This window comes from Hemitrygon akajei, chromosome 10 (assembly GCF_048418815.1).
Source record: "Hemitrygon akajei chromosome 10, sHemAka1.3, whole genome shotgun sequence".
Lineage (NCBI taxonomy): Eukaryota > Metazoa > Chordata > Chondrichthyes > Myliobatiformes > Dasyatidae > Hemitrygon > Hemitrygon akajei.
In genome coordinates this window covers 30,318,566-30,330,349 of record NC_133133.1, presented here as the reverse complement: position 1 = coordinate 30,330,349, position 11,784 = coordinate 30,318,566, and the positions used below count along the sequence as shown (strand labels likewise).

Here is an 11,784-nt window from a genome sequence, read left to right as displayed (position 1 = left end):
CACACCTCTTTTGAATATACAAATTCTTAAAGAAATCTTACCCTTCTTACGGCCCGTGGTATTTCAGATTCTGGTTGCTCCTCATCTGTTGTTACAAGCCCACAGTCAAAAAGGAAATCAACACCCGTATTAAGTTCCAATGGAGCTGGAATATAAAGTACAAAATTCTATGTTTAAGTGATTACAGATTTCAACAACATTGGCGTGGAATTAGCATTGTTGGCAAACTGATAATAATTATATATCCTTAGCTCAGTGACGAGGTAGAAGTATTGGACACCAAGTAAGATCACATAGGCTGTATTTCCAAGTTACATCTGAAAAATCAATGTTTCCAGAATGGAGTGTAATTATAAACATGTCCTTGTTTCACATTACTATGCAAACCTGAACAAGTTCTACTTTTAATGGATCATGCTGGAGCTGTAAATTCCACAATGAAAATAATGTGCCCAACTAATGCATTTCTGTACATGCTTTTGAAATTCAAAGCAGCTGTCTTTTGGGTAAGAGACTGGACCATGATTCTGCTTGCTCTCTCTAGTAAGAGCTAAGATCATAAGGTAATATTTCAAAGATCAGAAACATGATCACTGGTGCTCTGGCCAATATTAATCCTTTTATTAAAGCAGGCACTAATCATTATCATACTACTGCTTTTGGGTGTTTCCCAAATCAGCTAATAAATCATTTGTTACTACAGTGACAACAAACCAAAATATGAAATGTCTGGAATACGCACTGGGGGTAGTTCCAGGCTATGGAAATGCTAAAGAGTTCCATGTCAATCTTTCATCTAATCGTAAGACCTTTTGCAAAGTGGTTAATAAGCCTTATGATGTTGCATCCATCATAACAAAAGTTACTTGTGAAATGTCTGTTCCACTGCTTGCATCAAACTGGGAAACTTGCTGGTAAAAGTTAGCGCTACACGATCTCACAGCTTCTAGAATTCAGGTTTGATCCTAATTTTCTGCAGTGTACTTTGTATAGTTTCCATGTGACCATATCAGTGTAAAGTTAAGTACTCTGGTTTTCTCCCATATCCTAAAGACACGCCAGTACGTTAATTTGCCTTTGGTGTATGTGGGTAGCAAAGAGATCAAAGGAGAATAAAGTTACAAGATTACAGGGAAATAAGAAGGGAAGAATTGGGACTAATAGGATTGCTTTTCTGGGAATTGACTTGGACACAAAGGGCTAAATGGCCACCTTTTGTAACAGTCTAATAAAGAAAAGCAGTCGTTCAAATTCATGATTCAGATTAGCAGTATATTGAAATTTATAAAGGTCTAAATTACAGTACGAAAAAAAGTTAAACTGATTTGCAGCATATTGCACAAACCTAACTTTGATTAGTTTAAAGTAGTACAACAATTGCTCATACTTACTTTTGGGAAAGTCTGCTTCCAAATCCTGTCCTGGTTCATCCAAGACATTAGCCATTTTAACTGCCATGGCCAAGACATCATCTCTGGCAGGTCCAAATAAGTCACAGTCTTCTAGGAGGCCATCAGCACTCTGATTGCTAGCAAGATCTGGGCCAGATAAAGAAATTGCAATGACGTTTTACTGCGTAGTCTGCTTGATTGGCACTCACCTATCATCTTTGCTGATGCTCTCTTACCACCTTGAAGGTGGTTCATCATAGGTAATGAACACTGATTTTGCCAGTAATAGCAATATCCTATCTATACACGAGGAATTTCAATGAGAGAATGAGAGACAGATGCTAAATACCTATTCCTTGCGTTAAAGGCAGTTTATATGATGCCAAAATACATCAAAACATGTAAACCTAACCAAAAGACATGTAAACTTAACAAGTAAAATTGGACATCATTTTTTAACTCTTACTCAAGCTGCTTTGCTTTTCATTCATGTTCTCAGTTAGCGTATGATCATTTAAGGATGCTACACATAAAGACCAAACAAGTAAGAGTACTGATGCTTAATGAGTACTCATTTTTAAGTAACAAGTTATGCATTCAAAGTAAATTTATTATTAAAGTACATATGTGTCACCATATAGAACCCTGAGATTCACTTTCATGTGGCATACTCAATAAATCTATAATAGAATCAATGAAAGACCACACCAGCATGGGAGTTCAACCTGTGTGTAAAAGACAACAAACTGTGCAACTAGAAAAGAAAGAAATGATAAAATAAAATAAGCAATAAATTTCGAGAGCATGACATGAAGAGTCCTTGAAAGTGAGTCCACAGGTTGTAGGAGCAATTCAATGATGGGGGCAAGTGAAGGTGAGTGAAGTTATCCCCTTTGGTTCAAGAGCCTGAATAACAATAACTGTTCCTGAACCTGCTGGTGCGAGTCCTGAGGCTCCTGTACCTTCTTCCTGACGGCAGCAGCAAGAAGAGAGCATGTCCTGAGTGGTGGGGGTACCTGATGAAGGATGCTGCTTTCCTGCGATAACTTTTCTTGTAGATATGCAATGCTTAGAAGGGCTTTATCTATGATGGGCCGAGCCATATACACAATGTTCTGTAGGATTTTCGTTCAAGGGCATTGGTGTTTCCATACCATGCAGCCAATCAATATGCTCTCCAATACACATCTACAGATGTTTGTCAAAGTTTTAGATGTCATGCCGAATTGTCGCAAACTCCAAGGAAGCATAGGTGCAGTGTTCTTTTGGAATTGTGCTTATCTGCTGGACCCAGAACAAGTCGTCCAAAATATTAAAATCGAGGAAAGTTTCTGATTCAAAGATGAGCTTTGGAAGCCTTTGGAAACTACATGATGCACTATGATCAGAAAGTTACAGAGCAGGTGCACATTTTAGGGCAACTCACCACGAGAAAATTTTAGGTAGCAAGGAAGAATGGGTGTAATACTTTGAATTCATAAAGCCTCAAAAAAGATTCACATTGCAGTTCAGGCTTTGGAACAAAGAGAAGGGTATCATAAAATGAAAATTACACTTACCACAAAGGTCCGATGAAGCTTTCTCCATTTCCTCAGCTTCTGCTATCATCTCTGCCATAGCGAGTATGTCAGCTTCAAATGGGTTTGAAGGGATTTTAACTTTCAGCTCCTCTATCGTCTCTACTATTTTATCAGCACTGTCTAAAGTGGTAGGAAGGAACATCGGAATAGGGACCTGGTTTACAAACCACACAACAGCTTGTTAATAAATATAGGAGATCCACTAACAAAATTATCAAACATTTCTATACTTGTACATTTTGTTCCACTTTTCTTTGTGTGAATGTAATTAAACCTATTCTCCAAATTACTGCCCACAATTGAAAACACTTCAAGAACTTGATATCAACCAACTCAATAATCATCATTTCTGCAAAACATAGGTATCTTATACTCCCCCTCAACAAACATAGATATTACAAGATATTTTTACTCAACAATTCTAGTCTTTCCATTAAAATAACAACATTTGTTCTCAAGACCAGTCTAATCCTCTGAAAACTCTGCAAATGTTTGTGGGGGTGGGGGGGGGGGGGTGGCTTATTCTGCTTGTTGAAAGTCACTTTGCCGTGAATGGTTAGTTTACAAACTGCAGCTGGCTTTCTCATTGGTTAGCCATCGGGAGTCCAGTTTCAAATATCTCGGGTCTAAAATAACATGTGGAAGAGGCTTGTTCTCTCTTCCTTTAAGGCATTTGGGAATACCAATATCACTGGGAAGGTACGCTCTGCATGAGCTTTTAGCCAAGGGTAGTTGTTGAATATTCAGCTTTGTAGTGTCTGTACTTTGGGGAACATGAATGCTTGGCTGATTTTTTAAAATGTTTGCAAATAAATAAATAATGAATATTCTTATTCACAGTCAGTGTTTTCTGTCTCGCTTGCTAGACCTAAAAACCTGATTCAATGTTACAACAAACCAAGCATTTTTAATGCAATATCCTCAGTAATAATGCAGAGTAACTGCTGCCTTCCACAAAGCCCTCTCACCTTTACAAAAGTTAGTATAGTTTCCTGCTGTGCCTAAAATTGATTAAAACATTCAACATATAAAAATTTCATCAGCTTATGACAGAATTATCAGAAGTTCTATCATACCCCAAAATGAAACTGAATAACCAAATACAGCAGATTCACGCAACACACACAAAATGCTGGTGGAACCCCAGCAGGCCAGGCAGCATCTATAGGGAGAAGCGCCGTTGATGTTTTGGGCCGAGACCCTTCGTCAGGACTAACTGAAAGAAAAGATAGTAAGAGATTTGAAAGTAGGAGGGGGAGGGGAAAATGCAAAATGATAGAAGACTGGAGGGGGTGGGGTGAAGCTGAGAGCCAGACAGGTGATTGGCAAAAGGGATACAGAGCTAGAGAAGGGAATGGATCATGGGATGGGAGGCCTAGGGAGAAAGAAAGGGGGAAAGGAGCACCAGAGGGAGATGGAGAACACACAGAAAGATGGGCAGAGAGAGAAAAAAAACTGAATATATAAGGGATGGGGCAAGAAGGGGAGGGACATTAACGGAAGTTAGAGAAGTCAATGTTCATGCCATCAGGTTGGAGGCTACCCAGCCGGCATATAAGGTGTTGTTCCTCCACCCTGAGTGTGGCTTCATCTTGACAGTAGAGGAGGCCATGGATAGACATATCAGAATGGGAATGGGACGTGGAATTAAAATGTATGGCCACTGGGAGATCCTGCTTTCTCTGGCGGACAGAGCGTAGGTGTTCAGCGAAATGGTCTCCCAGTCTGCGTCTGGTCTCACCAATATATAAAAGGCCACACCGAGAGCACCGGACGCAGTATACCACACCAGCCAACTCACAGGTGAAGTGTTGCCTTACCTGGAAGGACTGTCAGGGGCCATGAATGGTGGTGAGGGAGGAAGTGTAAGGACAGGTGTAGCACTTGTTCCGCTTGCAAGGATAAGTGCCAGGAAAGAGATCGGTGGGAAGGGATGGGGGATGAATGGACAAGGGAGTCGCGTAGGGAGCGATCCCTGCGGAAAGCAGAAAGTGGGGTGGGGGAGGGAAAGATGTGGTGGTAATGGGATCTTGTTGGATGTGGCGGAAGTTACGGAGAATTATACGTTGGATCCGGAGGCTGGTGGGGTGGTAGGTGAGGAGAAGGGGAACCCTATCCCGAGTGGGGGGGTGGGCAGATGGGGTGAGGGCAGATGTGTGGGAAATGGGAGAGATGCGTTTGAGAGCAGAGTTGATGGTGGAAGAAGGGAAGCCCCTTTGGAAGGAAGGAAGAAAGACATCTCCTTCGTCCTGGAATGAAAAGCCTCATCCTGAGAGTAGATGTGGCGGAGATGGAGGAATTGTGAGAAGGGGACAGCATTTTTGCAAGAGACAGGGTGGAAAGAGGAATAGTCCAGGTGATTCATAAGTGATTTGAAGCATCAACCAATCAGGTATCAGAAGCACTAAAGGACAATACAGCACTACAGCAACAATCTACTAAAGGAACTCAGTAGGTTGAACTGCTGAGTTCTACCAGCAGATTGATTGTTGCTCCATATTTCAGTATCTTTAGTCTCTTGAGTCACCTGCCTTACAGCCCACAATGTCTATGCCAACAACAATGCCAATCTAACAATCCCATACCCTGCCATTCTTCGCCTGTTCATACAGTATGTCTGTCTAAATGCTTCTCAAACATTGCTAGCGTATTCGCTCCTACCACTCACCTGGCAGTAGGTTTCAAACATTTACCACTATGTAAAAAACAACCAGCCGGCACAAACTACAGTTCTCAGAAATACCAATACAGAATAGCCCTCATGTCAGATGAACAGAGTAAAAAAAATTAGGTTGGGGGGGGGGGAATGCAGGCACTGAAAAAAGACATAAACACATACATGCACATCCTAAACTCAAGATTCTGCAGATGCTGGAAATCTTGAGCAACCCACACAAAATGCTGAAGGAAGTCAGGCAGGAGGAGGAATAAACAGTCCATGTTTTGGTCCGAGACCCTTCTATAGAAATGTCTCTATTTCCCACTGTGTTAATTACTCTATTAGCTTTAACAGACAAAAATTACAGTCGGCCCTCCTTATCGTCAGATTCCGCATGCGCAAATTCAACCAACCACGAATCATGAAAACCCGGAAGTGCTCTTCCAGCACTTCCTGTTCGAGCATGTATGGACTTTTTTTTTCATCATTATTCCCTAAACAATGCAGTATAACAACCATTTTACATAGCATTTACATTGTATTAGGTATGATAAGTAATCTGGAGATGATTTAAAGTATACGGGCGGATGTGTGTGGGTTATCGTGCATCGGGATCGAAAAAAATCGGAAGTTCTCTTACTAAGTAAGTCGGAACAGGTCCATCCAGTATTATTTAGCATCAGTTAGTCAAACGTTTGTCTTAGTATATAGTATATATTTTACCTTTCTATGCATATAAAACACTTAAGAACGTATGTTTCAGTGCCGGGCCCAGGAACAGAAGTTCTCGGGACTCGGGACAGATCGCTCCCGAGTGCGCTCTCCACTGTGCCGGGTTGACGTGGAGGATCAAAAACTCAAAACTCCAAAACCCAATAATTTAACCACAGCGTTGCTTAGCAATAATTGTAGCTTTCATCGGAGCAGAGCCTTTCTCACTTTATCCTTTAAAATTGTTCCGATCGTTGACCGACGTAGCTTTTACAATGACCGATGGTGTTTCACCCCTTTTCGATGGCTTTATTATTTCCACTTTATTTTCAATCGTGATCGTAATTATTTTCGTGAACAGAAATACTGCGCATTCAGATCTCTGGTGCCGGGTCCTAATGTCCACCGCACTCAGACAGGTTAAATAAGGTCTGGGGTTCCGCTGGGTCTTAAGGTCCACCGCATTGAGACAGATTGAATAAGGGACCTGAGCATCCGTGAATTTTGGTATCTGCGAGGGGTCCCAGAACCGATCCCCTGCGGATTAGGAGGGCCGACTGCATAGTAAATTTAAATGCCAATCAAAATTCTTTTGAAGCAGCAGAGTTTGATGCTTTAATCATTCTCATGACTCTCAATCAATCATACATTTAAACTGTGATCCTAAACAGGAAAAATAAATTCATCTTGATTGACAATGGCTACCAAGTAAATAAGCACATTTTACTCAAAAGGCTTTGAAATATGACCTGTAAAACTTACCGGGATTGGCATAGAGAAAGGCACTGGGGTATTTTGACAATACATATGCATAGGCACTGGTATGAAGACTGGCACAGGGATGGGTACCACAATCAAATGTGGCTTCCATTCCTCTTCTGAAACAGAAATCAAAGATTTTCAAAAGTGTGTTGGAATGCTTAATTTCCATTGCTGACTCAAACTTACTGATTTAATCTTAGTAAATTTTAACTGCTTTTTGTAAGCAGTATGGAACTTCAAATTGCACCAATTCTTCCCCAAGCAATAACAAACACATTCTGTCATTAATGAGAAAAACTACTTTAAAAATAGTGACAAATAATCTGATAATCCAAGACTTACAGATCTGTGTTGTATAAGTAAGGGCCACAATGTGGAATAAAACAAGGCATGGTGAACATCTGACTAAAAGTACTCTTCCAAGTTGAGGCATTCCAATATTTAACGTGTTGAGCAATGTACAATAACTGTCATTCCTAGAATACGTACAGTATTTGCATGTAGGTAGGCAGTGAGATTGGCAGACCGCTTCTGAATATGATATTTACAAATACTACCAGAAGAACAGGACCCATAATGATGGACAATGTCAAGATTGAAACAAAAATCAGACCAATCCAGGTGACGTGCTTTCATTTCTACCAACCCCCCACCTCTTGATGGAAGGAAGTTTTAAGATTACAGAAAAACAAAAGTATACTTCAGGATTCTCAAATTTAAAATAACTGAAGAACAAAATTAAGGGAAGCCCCAAGACAAACGATCATGCCTTTTTTTCTACTGTCCTTGGAATGGGAATTCATGGTCTCTGTAACCTGGATTATTCGTCTGGGAACATCACCGATTTACTTTGTACAGTCAATATTACAAAATTAAAAGAATATGCAAAGAATTTAATTCATCTTCCACTTGTGTGCAAGATGATAAGAGGAATAAATTGAGTGAAGGGAAAGGTTAGATTGATTTAGAGTAAATCAAAGATGGGCACAACATTGAGAAAGTAAGGAGGCATGGGATCCAAGGGGACCTCACTTTGTGGATCCAGAATTGGCTTGCACACAGAAGGCAAAGAGTGGTTGTAGACGGGTCACATTCTGCATGGAGGTTGTTGATCAGTGGTGTGCCTCAGGGACCCCTTCTCTTCGTGGTTTTTATAAATAACCTGGATGAGGAAGTGGAGGGATGGGTTAGTAAGTTTGCTGATGACACAAAGGTTGGGGGTGTTGTGGATAGTGTGGAGGGCTGTCAGAGTTTACAGCAGGACATCAACTGGCAGATGGAGTTCAACCCAGATTAAGTGTGAGGTGGTTCATTTTGGTAGGTCAAATATGATGGTAGAATATAGTATTAATGGTAAGACTCTTGGCAGTGAGGAGGATCAGAGGGATCTTGGGGTCCCAGTCCATAGGACGCTCAAAGCAGCTGCGCAGGTTGACTATGTGGCATATGGTGTATTGACCTTCATCAAATGTGCGATTGAGATCAAGAGCTGAGCAGTAATGTTACAGCTATATAGGACTCTGGTCAGACCCCACTTGGAGTACTGTGTTCAGTTCTGGTCACCTCCCTACGGGAAGGATGTGGAAACCATAGGAAGGGTGCAGAGATTTACAAGGATGTTGCCTGGATTGGGGAGCATGCCTTATGAGAATAGGTTGAGAATAATGGAGTGACGGAGGATGACAGGTGACCTGATAGAGGTGTACAAGATGCTGAGAGACACTGATCGTGTGGATAGTCAGAGGCTTTTTCCCAGGGCTGAGATGGCTAACACGAGCGGGCACAGTTTTAAGGTGCTTGGAAATAGGTACAGAGGAGATGTCAAGGTTAAGTTTCTTTTAAAAAACACAGAGTGGTGAGTGCGTGGAATGGGCTGCCAGCGACGGAGTTGGAGGCAGATACCATAGGGTCTTTTAAGAGATTCCTGGATAGGTGCATGGAGCTTAGAAAAATAGAGGGCTATGGGTAACCAGAGGTAATTTCTGAAGTAAGTACATGTTCAGCACAGCATTGTGGGCTATAGGGCCTGAATTGTATGGTAATGTTCTGTGTTCACTTAACAATAAATAGCTATGTTCTTCTACAATCTACTATACAGATTTAATCTTTACTTTCCTCATTTACCTGTTTGACATCCTTTGGACTTCATTTCAGGTTTACAGGAGATACCCTTATTTTGAGTCAAGGGTTTGCACAGTATTGCCTTGTTCTTCAGTGTCACAGGAGGTGGAGATGGTGGTGAAGGTGGTGGAGGTGGAGGTGGCGGTGGTTGTTTTGACGATCGAGTCTGTACAGATGCCTAATAAAAAAATATTTTTAAAATTAGAAATATACAGGATAGTTAAATTATTAGAAAAATGAACAAGCAATTTTACCCCAAATTGATATATCACACATCAAACTGAAAAGACAAGGAAATTTCCAGGCTGAATATTTTGTCTGAGACAGTCAGCTAATTTCAGTCATGGGGGTAGTAGGACCAAAACATGAGGCCTCCCTCCACACAAATCACAGCATGTTTCTGTTCCAAGTTACTATCTGGAGATGCCTGCTCAAGTGTACCTGTGTGGTCATTGAAGAGACGACAGAATCAGGTTGAGCTGTGCTGTCTCCCTCACATTCACTGCCCAAGCTTGCACGTGAAGAATGGCCACTGGGTGAGGTACCAGAGTGCTGCTTGTAATCACAAATGAACCCCAGAATGGGTTAGTAGGGTTAAAATGGGGAGGGTGGGGGAGTGGAGGGGGAGGGGAGGGGGGGAAAATGAAAAAAAATCATTGATAATTTGTCAAAGAATATATGGAATGTAACTAAATGTTATGAAAACAATGTGATAACTGAAAACACAACATTCCAAATCCCAGAATTTCTTCAAACTTTTAATACAAAATTTGATTTTATTCTTCGAATACAAGAACTCCTATCTTCAGGTCACTGCAATAAACAGTACATTGTATTTTCCCCATCTCGGATCCCCAACAAAATACAGCTTCTTTTTAGTGGAGTTTTAATGATTATTTACTATTTGAGGGTGCTGCCATTCATAATATAGCATGCACTAATTTTTTGTATTCTACAGCTGTGGAGATGAATTATTACAGTTAAGGCTCCTGAGCCTTCTCATCTAATGAACAGAATCCTAAATATTAAAATCAAAATATGACCGTAAACAATAACCCAGCAGACAGAAGAGGACCAGAAACCCCCTCCCCTGTCTGCAGTCACAATTGTATTGAATTTCCAAGAAATCTTTTTTTTTTTTTTAATATCTTAACACAAGTTTTTTTTCAAATAAAATTTACAAACAAGCAGATGAAGGGAAGGAACTCTGATCATATATGCACAGAATTACCCTCCATTTGATTGAAAACAATCTTTCTGGATACAAATAATACTGAAGATTTTCAGTGCAATGCCACCTCCCCCTTCCAGGGGTCGTGCAACTGTGCAAGCAACTCGCAATAAAAGCAGTTAATGCTTTACAAACTGAAATACAAACAAAATATGCTTAAATACACAATTCTGATGAAGAGTCAAATCTGAAACTTTACCTATTTTTCTCTTTCAGATGTTGAATGGCCTGTACGTTTCCAGCATTTTTTTGTTTTTATTTCAGATATTCAGCATTCACACTGCTTTTTACCAATGCTTTGCTGATTAACTCCTTAATAAATAAAAGTTATATAAAGTAAATGGTTAATAATGGATTTGAAGGTAGGATAAGCACAAAGATAAATCAAATGCTCCATGGAACAGTGCAATTCTGGCAATGCTGGGATTGTGGAGGGCAGCTGTCTAGTTTTGAGCGAGTAATACAAATACAAGATAAAAAACTGGAGTTTTGATTACTGGAGACCACTTATTTTGCAGAACTTTCCTTCTTATGATTACACTGGTGGCAAGGAATCCATCACAGGACAGATTGCGCACGGTCTGTTAAGAAAGTGAGCTTGATAAGCTATAGCATCTTTGTTCAGGCTTACATTTGTGTATCCATTACGTTTAGGCAGCAGTACGCAAATTCAGAAACAAACTCTCATATTCTGCAGAATAACACAAAAAGAGTTTAAGACTTAAGTGGTTTAAAATAATACTGCTGCTTCCTGACTTATGATCAACATGTGCAACATGCCTGAATTGTACAGAGTGCATCCATTTCCATGGGAACCTTTCTGTGACTGGAACCAACTACCTTGTTTCAAAAAAAGCTATGAATGGAATATGGATGCACATACCTCGGACATTCAGAGTTCAATCCCTCAACTGTTCAGCTAGTACCCGGGGCATGGGAGGAAGCATACTGAATGTGGAGTTAAAATGGCAAAAAAAAACATTTCAATCCACTCCTATGGTAGGTGGAAGATCATTCAAAACAAAAAAAACTTTACTTACTTCAAATTTCGTGGGAGAGGGAGTCGGAGAGGGAGTTGGAGACGTCGCATTCTTAGACTCCTGCGCCTCATCTGCAAACAAAAGACACAGATTGTTTGAAACAAACTGAGCCGATGTTTGTGACTGTGCACATTCGAATTTGCGCACAATTCTGGGTGTGCATGTTTACAAAACCTCAGTAAGCTGTCAACTTGCAAAAAAAAATCACCCACATAACGTGGAAGTCACTTGAGGTCACCACTGCACATCTCTGTAATTGCACTCGTCTGTGCTAGTCGTGCAACATGTG

The 11,784-nt window shown here is 40.5% G+C and overlaps 1 protein-coding gene across 6 annotated transcripts in view; it reads right to left on the bottom strand.

Moving 5' to 3' along the window:
• Positions 1-11,784, bottom strand: part of LOC140734261 (zinc finger MYM-type protein 3-like) — a 101,957-nt gene that overhangs the window by 20,663 nt on the left and 69,510 nt on the right. The window contains exons 14-20 of one of the 6 annotated variants that reach the window (XM_073057987.1): positions 11,496-11,566; positions 9,666-9,779; positions 9,228-9,402; positions 7,104-7,219; positions 2,951-3,125; positions 1,392-1,538; positions 42-145 (exon numbers count right to left, since the gene is read on the bottom strand). In XM_073057987.1, coding sequence (XP_072914088.1) covers positions 42-145; positions 1,392-1,538; positions 2,951-3,125; positions 7,104-7,219; positions 9,228-9,402; positions 9,666-9,779; positions 11,496-11,566 — 902 coding nt within the window. The remainder of the gene's footprint in view (positions 1-41; positions 146-1,391; positions 1,539-2,950; positions 3,126-7,103; positions 7,220-9,227; positions 9,403-9,665; positions 9,780-11,495; positions 11,567-11,784) is intronic. The other 5 variants (XM_073057988.1, XM_073057989.1, XM_073057990.1 and 2 more) reach the window with 5 other exon arrangements.